At 34.4% G+C, this 21,733-nt stretch overlaps 2 protein-coding genes across 2 annotated transcripts in view; one reads left to right on the forward strand and one right to left on the reverse strand.

Annotated features, from left to right (window-relative positions):
- The window catches only part of LOC125840836 (homeobox-leucine zipper protein ATHB-9-like), a 46,998-nt gene that overhangs the window by 13,121 nt on the left and 12,144 nt on the right, over positions 1-21,733 (reverse strand). The window lies entirely within an intron of this gene.
- On the forward strand, positions 11,337-20,421 carry LOC125840883 (uncharacterized). The gene is made up of 12 exons (XM_049519858.1): positions 11,337-11,631; positions 11,704-11,844; positions 11,926-12,041; positions 12,923-13,077; positions 13,501-13,589; positions 13,738-14,284; positions 15,092-15,196; positions 15,901-16,064; positions 16,171-16,250; positions 17,434-17,545; positions 19,862-19,936; positions 20,018-20,421. Exons 1-12 carry the CDS (start codon positions 11,542-11,544, stop codon positions 20,150-20,152), a joined length of 1,809 nt encoding a protein of 602 aa, XP_049375815.1. The 5' UTR covers positions 11,337-11,541; the 3' UTR covers positions 20,153-20,421.

The raw sequence follows: 21,733 nt of genomic DNA on the forward strand, positions 1-21,733 counted from the left end.
TTATAAAAAACATGGTGATGACAAAAAACGTATAAAATACCAAGAAGCTGGCAGTGTCGGTGCCTAGTGAGCATCGAGCTGAATAACATAAAAGGTATCAATAATGTCGAATATGCCCTCAACATTCACAATATATATGCACACACTCTTTCCTACTGATTTTTTAACCCTTTTTCTTCCCTTCGTCCCTTTTTCGCTACTGAGTATTTTTTTGTTGTTTATATTAATAATTTTCTATTAAATGTTTTATGGTAGTTGAAGGTGATGGTGATTATATATTGTCCACCCTTCATATTTTATCACTCCTCAACCTCAGAAATTTTGCTACTCCAAATACTCCCTACCTCTCCGATTAATTCTATTTATCTCTAGTTATGTCAACTACTGCATACCAGTGTCCCTTCCTTCCGTAATCTTCGTTGATAGATCTGAAATTTCATTTTCGTATTTGGCAAAGGAATATGACATATCAGTGTCCCTCCCTTCTAAGATATACACTGATAGCTTTGAAATTTCTCACTTAGATGATTTACCATCTAAGGAACGAGTTGAGGAACTATCTTTGACTTCTATCCGATCGGCAGATGAGCCCTCAGTTGCTATCCCAATCCGTGTGACCAGATCAATTCAAAGAGTTCTAGATGAAGCTCTTCTCAAATACTCATTCATAAGAAAAAAATCCTTAAAAGGCCCGTACGTCCCTCTCGTCGACCCTATTGAAATTGATGATGATTAGTAGGAATCAACCAAGAACTTTTGTGTATGTTTTTTAGTTTTTTTATATTCTTTATGTTGTGATGCATGTAACTTTATTTCCTTCGTTTTGTGCTTATACTATTGTGGTTTGTTCCAGTAAAATAATTTTTTTAAAAAGAGTGTTTTTTTTGTTGTCTCAACAATGGCTTCTTCAAGCTCTTTCATGGTAGACATTTTTTTTTAATTTTGGGATAACTTTCTCAAGAAAAGAAAAAGATATTCTAATAGTTAGTTCTAGCGCTTAATGAGTTTTGATTTTTTTGATGATATTACTGTATTTTATGGTTTATATTACTTTTAAGTTGTAGTCATATTGTTGAAATGCGTTTGTGTTAGTACATTCAATTCAATATAAAAGCAACAATAATGATGCAATATAAAGAAAGCTTTTAAAACAGTAGATAATAACTCAATGTATATAAAAATACAATAGTAAACTTTTTACTTTTATTTGGGAGATTCTCTAACCGACAATCATCACTATGAGCTATGTGATGATACAACGTCTCACCCACGCTGTCAGAATTGTCTTATACCTTGCCGGAGTATAAGACATCCTCAACTAAGTGGATCCACTAAGTTATGCTTAAAAGCAATAAGGAATCATTTAAAAAGTATGATCCTTTTACCATGTTGGCATACATGGTTTATGAGAATTTTGAGTTGTTTGAACTCATCCCCATATCGGTGCTCAATACTACTCCCAATAATATATATAACTCATGCCAGGGGTCTGATTGGGCATACTATTGCGCCAGACCTCCATTTACTGGGGTCTAATTGGGCAAACTGCTGGCACATCGTGCTAGACCTCCATTTACTGGCGGTCTGATTGGGCTCGCTGAAGGAAAAAAGAAATTGCAGGAAAATGATCTTAAAGTCGAGCCAAAAATCCGTATGTTACGTTATATCCTTTGTGTTAGTTTTTTAAAATTTAAAATAATATATTATTATTAATATTTTTGTACATGTACGGTGAAAATAGTGGTACGGGTGAAGGTGATATTGTTCACTATCAAACAAATCAACTCATTCATTCCGGCCAAAAGGGTGGTAGGAGCAGGTAGTTGAGGGAATCGTGTATGAAGGGGTCATTGGGGGAGTTTTTAGTGATTTGAATGGAAAAAAGTTGTAGTCAAGGTGGGAAGCCATTTCTGTGAGAAAACTGAATTTTCTACTGATAATGACCCCTTTTATCTTAGTTGACAAATTAACATTATATTTTGTGACAAATTGATAAAAGAATTATTATGCTTATAATATTAATGAGCTTAAATAAAAATCTATAAATATCTACTAGATAAAGAAAAATATATATTATATATAATATAAATAGATATTACATAGATGGAAAATTGAAAATGTCAAGGGAAAAATAGACATCGCATGGAGTAAAGGGGGAAGAATGACTATTGCTCATAGTTAACGGGGAGTTTGATTTGTAAAGCAAAATGGGGAATGAGGTAAGAATGCCTCACAAGTCTCCAATTAAAAAAAAGGGACAAGTGGGGCCTCTTCATCTCTTCCTCAATTTAATTTAACTCTTAATTAATATATTGGATCAAATTAGTATTTTTAAAACTTAGGAGACTTTATTTTAAATTGTGAAGCATATTAAGAATGGAAAAAACCTGAAGTTACAGGGGAACGTTGGAATCCACAGGACTTTTTTTTTCAAAAAAAAAAATTTCTTCTTCATCTTCAAAATCATCAAATCTTCTTTGAGTTTGTTGTGTTTTTCTTTTCAATCAGTAGCTTCTAATACAAGGTAAATTTTCTTCTATTTTCTATTTCAAAGGATAAGATTAGGGTTTAATAAAGAAGAAAATCATCATCATCTTGCTATTATATTTTTTTGTTTTTTTACATTATATTTATTCCGTTTGAACTTGAAATTAACTCAAAAGAGCATTTTTGATAAGTATAAAAAATATTTTGTGTCCATTCTTCAGCTGGGTTTAGTGAATTCAATTTAGTTGTTTCAGCCAACAACTTAAGTAGTTGTTTGGACAACTACAAAAGTTGTTTATAGAAATAACTTTATACTTTTGTTAATACAGAAATTGTCCAACAACTTTCTGTAGTTGTCCAACGATTCAGAAGTTGTCCCAACAACTATTGCAGTTGTTAGACAATTGTGTTTAATTGTTGGTCAACTGATTAGTTGTAGGACAAATAATTTAATTATTGATCTATAATGTACCACTATTGCTCCTTTTCTGTTGATCCTATTTAGCTAATTCTTACTATTTACTAACTTTTAACTATTTTAGTGTAGTTATAATGCTTCAATATAAGAGGAAGAGAACTGGAACATCTTCATCCAATCCAAATGCTAAAGAAAATGCTGAGAGCTTAACTGCTACTAGAAAAAGAGGTACCACAACACTTCAAAGTATCGGTGGATAACCATCTGGAGAAGAAAAAAGTGATCAAAGTAGCGACGATCAATCTAGAGAAATGGAAAAAAATGGTAAGAATAACAATGACCTATCAGGTGAAGAAAAAAGTGATGAAAATAGCAACGAAATTTCAAGTGAAGAGAAAAAAGATGGTGAGAGTCATGGAGATGAATCAAGTAGAGAGGAACAAAGTGAAGAAAGTGAAAGTGAACAATCGGATGAAAAAGAAGAAGAAGGTATTGAATCCTCTCCAAATTATGTTAAAATCATTTCCAATGATAAGTATAAGTTTAAGACCCACTTGAGTGTGTCTGGGTCTTATGATTCAAAAATCAATGCGAGAGTTGGTTTTGGAGCTCAATTTGTTGAGTTTAGAAAGATTTTAATCGCACAAAAAATTGAAAATGATTTTAAAAAATCTTGTTTTGGTCACTTTTTGAAGTTGGATCAATCTGTAGCAGTACAGTTTCCAATGAAGTTAGTACATGGCCTTTGTCTTCGTCGTATATTTTCTGAAAAGAAAAAAGAGGTTTGGATTGATTATAATGGTTTGCCTCTTTGTTTTGGCATTAATGAATTCGCTATTATGACTGGACTTCGGTGTCATTCTCTACCTCCTCTAAGTCAACAATTAGCGAAAATTGGAAAAGAAGGTGAAATTCTGGTTGATCTGGTGGGTCAATCTGCAAATGCTGTTGTACTCATAGAAAAGATGAGTGATCCATGCTTAACCAAAAAGCAAAAGCTTGCTATTAGTATGGTTTGGTTTTTGCATTGTGTATTGTGTTCAAAAAGTGCAGAAAAGAAGATAGAAACTCATTGGCTAAAGATGGCGTCCAAAAAAAGTGTGTTCAATTCATATCCATGGGGTCGAGTTAGCTTTGATCTTACCATTAGCTTTCTTTTGAAAGAGCTAGATTCAACCAAATCTCAGTATAATCTTCATGGATGTCCGTGGGCGTTCGCCGTAAGTAATTAAATTGATGTTTTTATTTTATAATTTTTAGTTAAATTATTATTTGACTTTATTATCTATACTAAGCTATTTTTAATATTATATTGTAGGTTTGGCGTTTGAAGCTATTCCGGCACTTCAACGATTGGCCAAGGATTCTTCACCTGAAAAATCAATTTCAAGAATGATTAAATGGATGGCTGGAACACCTGCTTACAAGACAAATATTGATCCTATTTATCAGACAAAAGAACAAGTAAGATTATATCTACATAATATTAGTAGTTGTGTTATGCAAAAGTTAAACAAGTAGTGTAATTATTGGACAACTGAACTTGTTGTTCCGTCAACTATTCAAGTTGTCCAACAACAGTAAAAGTTGTAAACATACAACTTAGCTATTATTGTACAACTAACTTAGTTATTTCAAAAATATTATATATCTACATAATATTAATTGTGTTATGCAATATTGAAATACTACTGTAATTATAAGACAACTAAACTTGTTTCCACAACTACTTTAGTTGTCCAACAACAATAAAAGTGATTTCCACAATCACATATTACTGAAGTTGTAATTGGACAACTGATTCAGTTGTTTTTAAATTATGAATAACTTTTTTTTTAAAATGCAGATGCAAAATCAGGTTGTTCACCCTTTTCTTTTTCCAACAAACATAGAGAAGGAACAAATTTATATTCAAGATATTGAGTCATATGAAGATAGTTTGGATCCAAAAATTGATGTTTTAAAAGAAGAGTTGGTACTTGTAACAGCTATAAAATTGAATATAACTGCTGTTGAAGAAGGTCTTGAGATAACTGGTGGAGAGAATAGTGTTGCGAGAAATTATGGAGTTGAGAGAGACGGTGATGGCCAGATTGCTTTAGATGCTTGTAGATCTTTTGGTGGAGTAGGAAGAGATGAATCATATTTAGCTGATCTTGGTAGGGGAAAAGATACCCCTGATGTGATAAAAACAACAAATGTGAATGCCTTCAATATTGATTGTTGCTGTAAATGTGAAACATGTTGTGATAAGTATGAAACTCTTTTGAATGAAGTAAAATCTTTGTCAACAAAGTTAGATGGGCAGCAATAAAAAAGGACTATATATCCGAGCTATGCAAGAAAATCTCCTTATACTCCTGCGTTAAAAAGAAGGTTGGCCATGAATTCCAAAGCCAAAAATGCAATGAAGAGTAGATTGGAAGTGAATTTGTACAAACCTCTTGATGTGGAGAAAAGAGAGATCTTTAGTGTCTTCATTAGCAAAAAGGAAGAGGAAAGAAAAATGTATTTGAATGGTAAATTTAATTATCAGGACTTGGTGAGCATGACTGATCCATATTTTTTGTTCGAGTGCAAGGTAAATACTACTATATTTTTAATTTATACAATAATTTATTGATATTGAATTGACTCTCAACTTTATTTTGGCAGCATGTTGATGAGATCTTGTCCCTTATGCGCAAGAGACAGATTTGGTATCACAAGCACTATGACCAAACAGATCTTATTTTAGATCTAAATTTCTACAACACCTTGTATGATCAGTACAACAACTTGAGAGAGAAGAGTTTAGTGGATGGTGCTCCATCAATGCATGAGCACTCACATCGTTTGAGATGGACGGTGACATACTCAAGTACTGTAAGGGTGAAATGCCCTATCCATATGGCCGAAAGTGGAATGGAGCAAAAAGAATTTACACCGTGATGAACATAAAGAATACACACTTTATTGCACTTGAATTTTTGATGGAGAAGGGCTTGATTCAAGTTTATGATTGCAATATTCATGTGTGATGAGCCGACTTTTCTTACATTGATTCAACCCATTCTCGAATTGTGGCCCAAACTACTCAAGCAGAGCGAGATGTTCAATCATTTGTCTGAAATTTTTTTGAATGATGCATGGTCATATGAGCGTCGAAAGAATGTGCCAAGTAACAATTCTCGTGCGGCATGTGGACCATATGCCTGTGTTTTTATTGATCACTTGCTTACTAGGACAGATGTGAACTGCCTTAACGACAATGAGGTGGATAATTTTAGGATGAAATATGTTGTTGTTGTGCTTGAGAAGGAATTAATTCCTTGAGAGAGTAGTTGTGTACAAAGTTGATTTTTGTACTTCATTGACAAAACATTTGGATCAATGAAATTATTGTGTTAGTTTTTGATGTAATTATTTCAGTATTTTGTGTTTTTGTTATCAACTACTTTAATTGTCTCTACAACTGCTTCAATCGTCCCTGTAAGTGCTTCAGTTGTTCGTACAACTGGTTCAATTGTTCCTATAACTACTTCAGTTGTTCGTACAACTGGTTCAATTGTTTCTACAACTAGTTTAGTTGTTCCTGCAACTGGTTTAGTTGTTCCTTCAATCCTTTAGTTGTTTTGCACAAAATTACGTAGTTTATACTTAATAATTCACAAAATAACTCGATCGATCTTTAATTTTTACTAAATTACTTAGTTTATACTTAATAATCCACAAAATAACTCGATCGATCTTTAATTTTTACTAAACGACTTAGTTTATACTTAATAATCCACAAAATAACTCGATCGATCTTTAATTTTTACTAAACGACTTAGTTTATACTTAATAATCCACAAAATAACTCGATCGATCTTTAATTTTTACTAAACGACTTAGTTTATACTTAATAATCCACAAAATAACTCGATCAATCATTAATTTTTACTAAACAACTTAGTTTATACTTAAGAATTTACAAAATAACTCAATTGATCTTTAATTTTTACTAAACGACTTAGTTTATACTAATAATTCACAAAATAACTCGATCGATCTTCAATTATTGTTAAACGACTTAGTTTATACTTAATAATTCACAAAATAACTCGATCGATCTTCAATTATTGTTAAATTACTTAGTTTATACTTAATAATCCACAAAATAACTCGATTGTTCTTTAATTTTTACTAAACGACTTAATTTATACTAATAATTCACAAAATAACTCGATCGATCTTCAATTATTGTTAAACGACTTAGTTTATACTTAATAATTCACAAAACAACTTGATCGATCTTCAATTATTGTTAAATTACTTAGTTTATACTTAATAATTCACAAAATAACTCGATTGATCTTTAATTTTTACTAAACGACTTAGTTTATACTAATAATTCACAAAATAACTCGATCGATCTTCAATTATTGTTAAACAACTTAGTTTATACTTAATAATTCACAAAATAACTCCATTGATCTTCAATATCAATGCGAAGTAATCTTAATAATTATAAAAATTGTCCCAACAACTATTAGAGTTGTTAGACAACTATGCGAAGTTGTTGGACAACTGTGAGAAGACGTTGGACAATTAAAAAGTTGTTGGAAAAACTAAAGCAGTTATTTAATAATGTGCAGTTAATTGAAAAACTTGACCCCTTCAACTGTATCCGTTGTCCAACAACTTTTGAAGTTGTTGGTATACATCTAATAAAAATCTTAACTACATAATTGTTTGAACTAATCATAGCATCTATAAATACATGTTATGCATACGATAATAACTCATGAAACTACACCATTACTTGTTCCTGCAACTTCATTCGATCTCGTAGGACATGAAGTTTTTTTGTGGCCAAATCTTTTACATAGAGAGCATTTATTTCTTTTCTTTGAAACCACTTCTCCTATAGTAGGTACTCGTTTCAGCCGCTTCCTTCCCAGTTTAGTTTTCTTTTCAGGTGGAGGTATTACTCTCTCTAAAATTTCCAGAGGAAGATTCCAAAATTCTTCAGCTGGCACTGGATAGATTGAATCTGCATATGCAAGTATATATGACTCTACCTTATAATACGGAGAAGAGTACTTATAAATCATCTTGCCATATTCATCTCCAAATTTGTGTCTGAGCGCAGCCATAGCAAGTTGACAAGGTATTTTATCCAAGTCAAACTCTTGACACGAACATATTTTACTTCGAAGATGGACCATTGCGATTTCATTGTCCGCGGTGACACTGAAGGTGTCTTCATCAATTTGATGGACCAATAATTTATTTCCCAGATTCTTATTAGCCATTATTTTAGTTTTGGTTGAAGGAACGAATGTGGTTTTTAACTTGGCGTATGTCATTCTTCTCTCATGAAATTTTTTCGACCATCTCTTGCTTATATCATTGAACAAGGCAATAATGGGAAATTCTCTTGCTTCATTGAACATTGCATAAACAGACTCAGCAATATTTGAGGTCAATACATCATATCTGAAATATAAAAATTCAAAAACATCAAAAATTAAAATACAAACTATTGCAGATTTTTAATAACTATTGTAGTTTTAAAAACAACTGTTTTTAATGTCCCACAACTTCTGCAGCTGTTGAAACAACTATGAAAGTTGTCCAACAACTATAATAATTGTTCCCACGATTATAATAATTGTCCCAACAACTACAATAATTGTTCGAACAACTATACTAATTATTCCAACAACTACAACAATTGTTAGAGACCTGCAATATTTATGTTTGAACTAGTAAGAAAGTTTGCCTGTTTCTTGGAAAATATGCTCTACTTCATTTGTGAAACCCAACATTCTCAAGATAATCAGCGACCTCTGCATTGATAATTCGGATTTGTTCAAAATGGTCATGGAACACATCTCTCCGATATGCTTTTGTTGCAAGGTAATAATGTCCAAGAAAAGCTCCACAATGAAAAATTTTACGGGCATTTTCACCAAGATGCCTCGTGCAACATCCATGGTATGCTTCAGAGTAAAATTTTGATAGTGTTTTTTCTATGCTTGGATGCCTATCAGAAATAATGCACAACTCTGAAGTATCAGGGACTATGTCCAACAATTTCTCAAAAAAGTACTCATATGCGGCATCACATTCCTTATCTACTACACAAAATGCAACAGGAAAAACATGATTTTCTGTATCCTGTGCGACAACAGACAATAAAACTCCATCGTAATGACCTCTTAAGAATGTTCCATCAACGGCTAAAACTTTTCTCATATGCACAAACCCCCTAATCCAAGCTCCATAAGATGCAAAAAAATATTTGAACCTTCCCTTGTCATCAAGCTTTAACGATGTCTTGCTTCCTTCATTTATAGTCATAAGCATATGACGATAACCATCTAGAACTGCATATTCGTGCTCCGGTGTCCCTCTTATCATAGCCTTTGCTATCTCACTGCTTTTCCAACACTTCCAGTAACTAATCTTGCAGCCCAAATCTGCTTGCACTATATTTTTTATGTCTTTTGAGGAGGGACCTTTTCCATTCAAGTAATTAGGTTGTATGTATTCTGCAATGACATCTGTTGAGGCATGTGGATGATGACTTGTAAGGTGTTATGCCCCACATGAGTGAATGTTGCGATCCTTTGTAATTTCAAATCTATTACAACTTTTAAGTTTTGTAGCTCGCAACCACCAATCACAATTCTGATCTACACATCTAGCACAATACACATCTTTAGAACTCTTCACAGATTTGAATCTTTGATCTTTCTTCACGGAAGCAAGCTTCAACAATTTAGTTAATTCTTGCTTGTCCTTGAAAATTTTACCCTAATAAAAATTTGTGCCGTCATCATCTGTGTAGCGGCTACCTTGTGTTGATATCGGATGTAGTGAAGCTTCCTCATTTATAGGAATATCCATTGTAACAGGATGCTCTTCATCATTTACAACTGAATTTGTAGCCTCTATAATCTTCTCAACCCATTCACCATGTAAATCAACTCCTATTATTATATGGTCTTCCATAGAGGGAAACAATACCTGGAGACATCACAAGTAAGACATTCATCAAAGAACTGCAAAATTGCAAAAGAACATTGATTACTTGTTTTACATCTATTTAGTTACCTCACAACTATCAACAATTGGCATAAAAGTTTAGTAGCTTTGGAGACTGCTATAATTCTTCAATTATTTATTTCAACAATTAATACTTTGCCCACAATTATATTACTTGTCCTAAAAACTAATCCGTTGACCAACAACTGAACACAACTGTCAAACAACTGCAGTAGTTGTTGGGACAACTTCTATAATCGTCCGATAGCTACAGACTATTGTTAGACAATTTCTATATATGACAGAGATGTTTATTTATTTCTACAAACAACTTCAGCAGTTGTCCAGACAACTACGAAAGTTGTTGGCTGAAATAATCAAATTAGATTTAATAAACCAGCTGAAGAATGGACACAAAGTAATTTTTATACTTATCAATAATGCTCTTTTGTGTTAATTTCAAGATCAAACGGAACCAATGCAATGCAAAATGTTTAAAAAAATTTGGTATCTATTTTCACAAAATTTTCTTGATAAATCTTCTCATAAACCACATATATGCTTACAAATTAAGAATGGTGAGAATGAAGAAAAAGAAGAAGAAGGGAATTGAGAAGCATACTTCAGCCTCGTTGAAGACTTGGTAGTTGTCCTTCAGGCTCGTTGTTGAAGACGCTGCAGGTGAGAAAAAGTACCGCCTTTTTTCTTCTCATATATTTTAGTGAAATTTTAGGTATTTTGAGATAAAAAATATAGGGTAAAAGTGTAAAAGTTAAAAGTTTGGGGCTGTTGAGGAAAGATTTTTTAATTTCATTAATATTAATTATATAATTGTCACTTCTACCTAAAATTTAAAACTTGGAGGACTCCTACCTAATTAACAAACTACTTTGTCACTTTTAATACACTTTAGTCCTTAAGTAATAATAGCGACATTCTAGATTAAATTATTAGTGAGAGAGACAATTTTGGACAAAAAATATATTGACTATAGAAACATTTTTTATCTAAATTATTAACTAAGAACATTTTTGTTCAATTTCACATAATTCAAGGACATTTTAAAATATTTTTCGTTGTTTAAATAAGGAAATGATTTACTTAAGATATAGTTTTAATTAATTTGAAAGTCTTAAATAGTTGTAAATAAAATAATAATTTAATAAACAAAATTTTAGTTGATTTTTGATATCTTAATTATTAAAAAGAAATATTTAAATATATAATTTACTCTATAAATACATTAAATAGTCGGGCTCTAATGTGGGTATTGGACACCGAGTAGGGAAACCAAAAAAGATGAAAAAAATAGTGTAATTGAAAATTTCAAAATATTTTTATTATTATTTAAAATATAAATCCTTTTTTTTACTTATAATTCTTGTTTTTCACCAAACTTGAATATTTTCTAATTGAGCAAAACCCCAAAATTTTGAAGGTTTAGCCTTCTCTTTAAGCCGCCCTGCCCCTTTGCTATTTCCCTCTTTTCAGCGCCACAGTCCGTTCAGCAGCTCTACCTTCTCCGTCGCCGGAAGGTCCAGTTTTCCACCGTCCGTTCAGCAGCTCTACCTTCTACGTCGCCGGAAGCTCCAGTTTTTACTCGAAGTTCCGTTTCAGCAATGGGCACAGCTAATATAAGGGATATTTTGACTTGTTTTAGTCCTTCGCTGGACTTCTTTGCTATAAGTTCTGGTGATGGCCGTATCAAGGTATAGTCCTTTAATCATTTGGAATTTTCTTGGAATTTTATTAAGTATATCATTTGGGAATTTTTCTTTCAGATATGGGATACTGTGAAGGGTCAGGTACAGACCGAGTTTGCAGATATTGTGTCAATGGAGACAGAAAGCTTGTTTAATAAGCCAGGAGGTCATCTTTCAATGGATTATACTTGCATGAAGTGGTTATCATGTGACAGAAAGGTACAATTTTGTTTGAGAAAAAAAAGGAATTATTTAGTATGACTCTTTTTTTAACTAGAGCTATTTTTACTGGTTGGTCAGAAAAAAAGGAAGATTGGAACTTCATTGTTGGTGTTAGGTACAGGAAGTGGTGATGTTTTGGCTCTAGATGTATCTGCAGGTCATCTGAAATGGAGATTTAGTGATTGCCATCCTGGGTAAGTTCTTTTGCGAAACTCATAACTAGAATTATCTCGACTTACAGAAAGAATGGTTTATTTACTGTAAAGCTTTCTTTTATGTTTCTACTTCATACTATGTGTTGGACAATGGACATTGGAATATAAACCTTATGTGTTGGACAATGGGCATAGGAATATAAATCTTTCAATGTGAGGTGTAGGACGTATTGTGAAGAAAATGTAAAATAGTTTTAGATTGCAATTCGACAAGTGTAAATATAGAGGCCCAGAAGTTGATGTCTAGCACATATGTCCAACTTTGAAGAAGGGAGATTTTGGATGATCTTTTGTCAGTTGTGCTATTTGTAATGAAAATAATTTTTAAGGTGGCTCAGATGGTTTGGCTTGGGACTCCCATAATGGAGGTCTCAAGTCGAAACCATTGCTTGTGTGTGACTACTGGGGATCAATTTTCTGGATCAAGCTCGTTGCACGGGGCTTGCCTAGTGCAGTTTACCTCTCCTATGTCGTTTGTGAGCTATTGCACAAGAGCAAGGTTTACCCTGTGCCTGCGGGTTCCCTTGTCAACAAAAAAATTAATAAATAATTTACCCCACGTTTTTCTCTTATTATTTTTCCGGTTGTCATTAGTTGCTCAGTGTTTTTTGTATCCTAATGCTGTAAAAGTAAAGCAGAACTCTGTGATAAAGTTGATCTCTGAAGTAGTAATGACCTGTAGATCATGCCACTTGTACTGTCTCCATCTTGGAGCTTGCCTCTGTTCCTTTTACATGTATCATTCTCACAGTTCAAAGGTGCATTTGTCTATATTATTTTATGGGACATTATCATATAGTAAGATGATGATATGACGTATCTCCCTTGCTTTTATTGAAATTTTGTATGTCCATGAGCAGCGGTGTTAACGCCATCTCATTCCCTTCACATGGTTCATTCATTTACACGGCTGGTGCTGATGGACTAGTTTGCAAAATTGACTCCATGTCCGGGAATTTACTGCATAAGTTTAAAGCTTCCACTAAAGCAATATCATCTTTATCCATTTCATCAGGTTTGTATCTGTAAATATTCATTGTCTTCATTGATGGCTACAGTTCAATTATCTTTTGTTTTAGTCAATCTGGTAGTAACTGAAAGCGTGGTCATCGAGTGACATATGAAACAAGGAGACATCTTTTATCTTTATGCATGCACAAAAGGCGATTAATCATATGATAGTGCATCTTTTATCCTTCTCTGTTTCATAATGCAAAATGGAGTACTCCCAACAATGATGCAAGATTCCCTGAGTCAAGAGTTATCAAAATTCTTCTAGTGTCATTGTGATCACTATAGTGTTTCTGGATACATGTATTGCTCCAGTTTTGTCCTCCTTCCTCCAGTATCTCGTGTTAGCATTCCTGTTGTTGTTTTCTTGTAGCAACCAACTTTCTATGCTTAATTTGGTTTCCTCTTGTGGCTTATGTCTAGCCAGATGGGAAAATATTAGCAACAGCAACTTCTCAGTTGAAGGTTTTCAATTGCTTGGATGACAAAAAGCTCCAGAAATTTACAGGCCACCCTGTGAGTATTATGATTTTTCCTTTTATTTTCCATATACTTACCTTTTGATGCATTTTCTTCGTGGTTAAGTGAAGTTAATACAGCCTGCAGAATACTTCTAATACAATCCTTGGGAGTCACCTTATTTCTTTTCTCCTTTTTGTATTAGGGGGCTGTCCGGTGTGTGGTTTTCTCTGAAGATGGGAGACATGTTCTTTCTTCTGCTGTTGGTGACCGACATGTAGCAGTTTGGAAGTTAGATGGTAGCAAAAAGAAATCAGCATGCTGCTCGCTGGCAATGGATCACCCTGCTGTCTTCTTGGATAGCTACAACATTAAATCTGGAGCTGAAAATGATGCAGGCTTGGGTGTTTTGGCCATTTCAGAAATTGGTGTTTGCTACTTTTGGCATGGAAAGAGCTTTGAGGAATTGCACAATAGGAAGCCCACAAAGATATGTGCATCTTTAGATGAGAAAATAATGAAGAAACATAAAGAAACCATGCATAGTATTTTTTCAGCAAAATTGCAATCTATTGGCACATCTGGTTCTGGCCATATGTTTGTTGCATATGGCTTGCTTATAAAACCATCATTTGAAAAAGTTATGGTGCAGCCTGGGGAGGATATCAGATTAAAAAGTTCACTTGACGGGATCCTTCTACCCTTCAGTCAATCTCGCAAATCTAAACAAGCATCCAACACCCAGAGTCAGGGTAACATTCTCTCCTCCTTCTTTTGCACTTGCCTCCCCTGTCTTCTCTAATTGCTATGTAAAAAAAAACATGTAATTATCGAACCCTGTATTTGATAATCAAACCGTGTTAAATAGGAAATACCATTGACATATTTGGCATGGCAATGTGTATGTTTCGGGAATTTTTTGCTCTTATATCTGCAAATTTGCTGTTCCCTTAATGCATTTTTCATTTCTTTCCACATGACTAATTTCCACCTGTTCTTTCCTCTCTTAACGTTTTCTCCAGATTAGAGAATTTTAACCTCCTAATCTATTGCCCTATATGTAGAGGAGCCCAATGTATCCTTGTGAATGGCCCGTCTAAATTTTATTAGTTGAAAATGTCTAGGAGGAAAGTAGGTCCAATACACCACTGTGTTCTTTTTTCTAGTCCCTTTTTGTATTCTTAGCTCCCATCTAATACAATCTTATGCCATATCACTTACAAAAGAAAATTGTTCAAAGCCTTGAGATGACAGTCATCCTGTGCCATTATGTACATTTAATATCTTTCCTCCTTTGTGTAATCTTTAAGCCATGTGTTTGATTTGGCGTTCAAGTTAATATGCATAAGTATGAGGTGATGTTTGACAGAGTTACGGAATTGCATTAATAAATGGTAATTGCAACATGTTTAGCTTTTCTACCATCTATTTCCTTAGGAAGGAAGGAAAAAGTGATATTATCTTTCAGTTTAATGGTAAAGAATCACAAAGATTTAAATGCGATGCTCAATTTGAAATTGTTACAGGTGTGTCCTAACATTTTTTTTTGCATTCAACAGTTACTGCTCTGGATCGTGCAAATGCAGAGGGTGCGTTACTTCCTTTGCCCATGATTCTTGATCAGGTTGGCGTGGAGACTGGAATTAAGCCCACAGTTAGCAAAGGTATCACCTAAATTGCCCTGCACATTTTTTTTGCGTCTGCGCAATATGTTAACACCTTTTTGGAACATGCGATGGTTGTGTATCTTGATTTCAAGTCTCATTGCCATTCCTTAAGGGGAAAAATCTTATAGACTAGAGCTGCTGACACAACTGGTTATTCCATATCTGATTGTAGGTTGAATTCCAAACAACAACAATATACCCTCACTTGTGGGGTAGTGTAGGTTGAATTCCCCAAGAGGAAAAATCTTATAGACTAGAACTGCTGATGAAACTGTTTACTCCATGCTGGAATTGTAGGTTGAAGTAAACAGAACTCTTTGAGATTCTCTACTGCATCTAGACTCCTGCTTTATTCGGGTTAATCGTCATTTTGAGACTTGTGATCCATGATCTGCCTATAGTGATTTTGTGCTGAATATTGTATTGTTCAACTCAAATGTGTGAGGGGAACTTTCTTCTCTTTTCATCAGTACTTTACTACTAGTGGAGAGTAAGTTATGTGACCTAAGATGAAATTTTGGTAGAATAACTCAGGAAGTGTTCCATCACTAACTATAGTTCTCTCGTCTTGATTCTATGGACTGTTAGAACATTGTCTTAATTAATTTCTGTGTTTATCCTTTTGTCTCCAGAATACATAAAGATGTCACCTAAGTGCTTACTTCTGAACATGGAAGCTTTTTCTTTATTGCTATTTACAGATGTCATTGGTAAACAAGCAGAAGATGAGGTCACAATTTGCATGGAGGACCAGTTAAGATCCTTGGGTATAATTAGCAGCGACAATGATCTCTTGCCTCCCTCAATTCTTGATGCTAAGATTTTGAAAAGAATAAGTGCTGATGCTAGTGTGCCACAAAAGAAGGTCCATATCTCTTGAAATACTGAGGATACTTTTGGGTCTGATTTGGTCACTTTTTATGTTAAAATATCTGGAATAATTTGTTTTTAACTGTATTCATTTAACGCAGATGAAAGCAGCTGTTTTATCCATGGAACCACATGATGCTTACAATTTTTTGAAAGCCTTGGTGGCTGCATGGCAGTCCAGGTGGGATCTTCAAACCCTTTAAGGAGATTGCACCCTTTGACTCCATATTGTACCTTTAAGAGTGGAGATGCACTGCATACCCCCACTTTAAGGAGCCAAAAAAGGGAAATCATGAACTACATTTCATGTAATGTAGTACACTTTAAAGAGAGTTAGAGTACTGCAGTGGATACAAATCTAAAATAACCTTAAGGAAATGGCGTATGTAAAATAAAGAGAAATTCAAAACAAGTTACATGCATATTGAGAATATTCATTGAATGAGCATTCTCAATAAGAGCTCGGATTGAATCGGTATATCAATACTGATTTGATCTGAGCTCTTGGAATGGGTATAAATTCAGCAGTGGGTCGCGAAATCTTGGTGATCTTCTTTATCTAATGAATGGGGAAAAATGGCTTGGCGGTGTATTAACGAATTGGTCTACTACAGAAACAAGTTTTCATAAGTTAAAGGGACTTGAGAATGGAACAAAAAACATGGAGATGTCTCCCGAAAAGAGATGCAGCTACGTTGAAAAGAAAATCATCTCACTTGCATGTACTTCAAAAGTTGGTACTCTTTTTTGAATTAAGTACCTAAAAGAATTGCCTGTTTCAATTCTTGTTGTTGAAACTAATTCCATTGAATGTTCTTTGACATAAATCATTTCAATTTGAGATAGAATTGGAAGTTTTAAACTACTTGAAAATACTACCAACAAATTGCCCCAGGGCTTTGATCTGGTGATAAGTGTGCAGCATGTGATGTGTAGTTAGGTGCTCATCACGTGCTTCAACCCGGCACTGACAAAATTCTGATGTTTAAGTGAAGAAGAGTAGATGGGTAGATCCAATTTCACTGAGTTTCGAACAGTTTGCACCTGCCTTGGGGTTTTTCTCGGTTGGGTTAAGAGTTTGGAATTCATATTGGAAAAGTTTATCCTCCTGAAACTCTCTACAAATAGCTAATTTTTTCTTTATGGACATCATGAAACACAATGTTGCAGAAGTAATGATTGCCACAATTTAAGATATAAATTTGGAGATTCATATCAGAATTTTGCACTCCTGTAACTCTTCAAAAGGGCTAGTTCTTGCTTTATTTGGCAGAATGAATTGTTCATCATTTAGTTATTGATGGCTAAATATTTATGCATATGATGATTCTCTTTTGGTTTTGCATGTATTTTCTTTTTTGCAGATCAAGCTTGGGAACACATGTTCTTCCATGGATATGCTGTATATTGGTGAACCACAATGAATTTGTTACATCGCAGGAACCACTGACGCCTCTTCTAGATTCCATGAACAAGGTAGATATTCTTCTACAATGCTACTGTTGCTGTGAAATTTATGGGATTACTTTTAGGGTCGCCAAGTGTCGATGGTTTCATGCTTTCTGTAGTCTTGTTTCTGATTGATCTTTTTGATAAATTACTTCTTTTTGGTTTCCCAAGTTAATGTGATGAGTGTTATTGTGAGGTATGTTCTGGAGGAGGCTGTGTTGTTAGAAACGAGTGCTTCGTCGCCATTGTTCTCAAAGGAGATCGCCTTTGCGCCTATTACTGGCAAGGGGAGGCGACCTCGAAAAGTCGAGGCAATGGCGAGTTGCGAGTGGCAGGCGAGGCGCTAAAGGCGTTGCCTTTTTTTCATTTTCTAAAAACAGGTCTGATTTAATAATTAAAAAGCAAAATTAGGGTTTATTTGAAGTTTTGGACAAACTCGACTTTCTTCTCCCTTTTTTCTCTCCTATTCGCAATCACGACTCTCTTCTCCAGCTTCACAACCTTCAATAGGTTTTTTCTTCTTCAGTTCTTCTTTCTCTGCTGCTTAGCGACCTCAGCAGGTACGTTTCTGCCTTTTTTCTTCTTCTCTTTGCGAACCCTAGCGACCAAGTTCAAATTCCAGTAGTGACAAATACTTGAAGTAATATCTTTCCATAGATTTTCTTTCAAAAACTTGACATAATATTTGGAGGTGATTTCAAATAACTATTTGTTCATCTATCTAACTGGCTCATTATTTCAACTTCAAACTTGAAATATGAAACATGAAGCTTGAAAAATAGGTTTTAGGAGTTCTATGCAATTTTTCAAGTTTTCCCACACAAGGCTTCAACTATGCTTTCATGTCCAAACAAAATTTCAACTTTCAAATATCCTTTTCAACTTCGAGGGTGTTTGGATTGGCCTATTTTAAGTAACTTTTGGCTTTTAAGATCTTTTTTTATTTTTTAGAGGTGTTTGGAAAAAACAAAAAGTGCTTGTAAGTTGTAAGCACCTACTTTTAGGCCCAAAAAAAAAACAAAAAGCTAAAAACCAAAAGTTGGGTATGACCAACTTATGGCTTTTAGTTTTTAGCTTACAAGCTACTTATAAAAAGTCAATCCAAACACCCCCTTAATTTTAAATCTCTATTTTTTTCTTCAAATATCAACCAATTCATGTCCAAACACCTATCAAGTGATTTTATTCCATGGGTGGATACTGCCATCACCTCTACGGGTGGTGGGAAGTAGCAGGTACCTTGTGGTATAGTGAGTTCACATGCCAGCCTGGATACCACCCATTTTTAAAAAAAAATTGAACTGTTCACACCCATATTACCCATCAGTATATCCAGGTAAACAAAGATTCCATGTATGATGTAACACTTCCTCATGGAGTGCCATTTTTTTCTGGATACTGCAGTTTGTTTTAGTACGGAGAACCTGCCTATTTGTTGCAAGGAACCATATTTTCTGTATTGATTAATGGAGAAAGTGCCTTTGTAAATTGATTATTTTACCTACATGTTGTAACCTAAGTGGAAGACTCATATTTGCAGTCACATTAAAAAGCTCCTTCCTTACTCCACAGGGGTGGTTGGCAGAGTCATCTGAAGTGTATTGCAGTGTCCCTTGAGTAGCTAAGCTGGGGCACATTGGGTGGACAAACACATTTTTATTGTTCTAGACTAGTAAAGTTTGTAACTGAAATTGCTTTGTAGAAGACTACAAGAAGATTAGCAATCATGAGACTTTAATCAAGTTTGATCACCTAACAAGTTAGAAAATGGCCAAAAATCAAAGGAAAATGGGAGTCATTTTACAGTATGCATAATTTGTTTGATATCTTAATCCGAGATTAGTTGGGGTTGTCTATATAAATAATCCATTCCGTTTCATTTGGACCTGTTCCATTTGAATATCCATTAGTTTGGGTTCTCATTGTTTGATAACTGAAGTCAATATCTGATTAAAATTGGTTAGTTTAACATATCTTGAGGGTCAGTCCATTTCCTATTATGCTTTAATTGTTTCAACTCCTTTGATGAAGTACTGGCCCTGATGTCTGTTGGTAGGCATATTCATTTCTAGGGAACTGCAATGAATAGAGTACTAAATCCCACCATCATGATATCATGCTTTATAGGTGCCACATTTTGTGTCAGTTTCCAAAGAATTGAATCTCCAATAGAACCCCTGTTTTCCTACTGCTTCGAAGAATTTGTCACCATAATTTGTTGTTTCTCATTAGTTGTTGATCTTCTTATTTGTTCATGATGACAAAAAACTCACTATTGCTCTGTTGTTAGAAACTGCAAAAGTTGAAAGCTATTAAGCACTTCAATCTTTTTTGTTTTTTCAGCTTACCAAGTCAAAGGGGGTAGCCCTTAACTCATTATTGCAGTTATCTGGCCGTTTGCAACTCGTAATGGCACAGGTTGGTTACTTCTATAGTAAATGAATCTTAGTCCATTACATTTTTTGCATGAACCCTTATCTATTCTTACTTTTTTATCAGATTGAGAAGGCTGATAATAAGAAAAGTCCGACATTAACACTCGAGGGGCAGATGAATGATAGTGAGGATGATGAGGTAGATGAAGTTATGTATGGCATAGATGAATCTCAAACGAGCAGTGACGGGGATGACTAGGACTTTTCGGTGAGTGACGTTTCATAAAGCTGAAAGTTGATTGGCAGGTGCTTTTAACAAGGGAATCTATATGGTCAATTTTGGTAGGAGCTGGGCCTTGGGGCCTTAAATGGCAAGTGCAAGGAGATATAATTTAGGTTGCTCTATCTAGTTTGGCATGGGTATATGGATAAAACCTATGTTCTCTCTTTCCCAGACCCCTTTCTGATTGTATGCATTAAGTTGATAATCTGTTGTGTGAGGTTCTTCCTAGGTTTGTGCCATTTATTTAATCTTTCATTGGTTTTGCTGTTAAAAGTTTGCTTAACTCGCTGCATTCATTGCATTGAACTTGTAAGCTAGGAAGAGAATGAAACAATTGGTGAAATGGGGACCCAGCAAGCTATTTGATCTGGGAGTTTCTTTGTGCATGTGTGTGTGTGTGTGGGGAAGGGGACAGTAGGTAATATAGAGGTAAGGTTAGACTGGGAATGAGTTGTGTTTTGATCCCCTAAGAAGTTACACACAAAATGGATTTACTGTTGTTTTTGAGTTATCTTACAGTGGCGGTGGTGCAATCAGACTCATTGTTCAAAGTCGCTTGCTTTGAGTGTTTTGTTTGTGCTGTGGCTTCGCTGAAGTCATTAATATATATCGTCGTCCATGGAACAATAGAATGAGAATATGATATGACCATTTCTTCCCCCCTTCTCTCTCTCTCTCTCTCACACACACACACACACACACAAAAATTGTTTCTGCTGATTCTGTTTGATATTTCTGCTTACTCTTGATTGTAGTTACACAAGTGAAATTGAAAAAGCTGCCACTATTGAGATTTGCTGACTAGATACGAGATCTCTGATTAACATAATATATGCAACATCTGCCGAAGGAACAATATACATGATATGAAATTATAGATTCAAAGTTCAAACATATAAATAAATAGAGAAAGAAAAAAATAAAGATTCAAAAATAAACATTTTCTCTAGCTATTGGACTTTGGATCTTTTTGTATGTGCGTGAGGAACGTCCCATCTAATCTGTTTTCAATTCATCAATTGCGAACCACTTAGAACCATCAAGTTGTATATGTTACCTTGAAATACTAGGTGCTCATAGATACTGAAAATCTTGCAGGGTTTTATGTTGCGGACTGTGTGTTCCCATCATTCTCCTGGGATTCAGTAACTTTGTGGCGCTAACAGAAGAGATTTAATACGAAATTCTGAATGAAGTCGCTACAGGTAGGCAGTTGCTGGGGAAGTCTATGTTCCAGCTGAGGAAATACCAGCTTTCCATTTTCACTGGCTGAGAGTTACCCTTATTTATTTTTGCTTGTTGAGAATATACATATGGTTAATTAGAGGCAAATAGCTTCCTGGGACCTTCTTGTATTTATCTTTTTTACCATTTACGTAGAAATGGTAGACTTTATTCTTCTTTATTCAGTCAATATTCAATTTAATGATTGATTACACAATTCTCTCACAATCCAACTTGGTGCCGTATAATTTCTGAATCTTGACATGTAACATTTAGCTCGGTTTTTGAAGAATCTATAATATGTGTTTTTGAATGTTTGTTAATTTGAGATAT

This window comes from Solanum verrucosum, unplaced genomic scaffold (genome assembly GCF_900185275.1).
Source record: "Solanum verrucosum unplaced genomic scaffold, falcon-dt-bn FXZP01000194.1, whole genome shotgun sequence".
NCBI classification, from domain to species: Eukaryota; Viridiplantae; Streptophyta; class Magnoliopsida; order Solanales; family Solanaceae; genus Solanum; species Solanum verrucosum.

Bases quoted from the DNA above. Each gene is read 5' to 3' on its own strand.
- LOC125840883 (XM_049519858.1), top strand. From the start codon at position 11,542: ATGGGCACAGCTAATATAAGGGATATTTTGACTTGTTTTAGTCCTTCG. The intron at 13,590-13,737 runs GTGAGTATTATG...TTTTTGTATTAG, and splicing joins AGAAATTTACAGGCCACCCT to GGGGCTGTCCGGTGTGTGGT. The intron at 19,937-20,017 runs GTTGGTTACTTC...CTTTTTTATCAG, and splicing joins TGCAACTCGTAATGGCACAG to ATTGAGAAGGCTGATAATAA.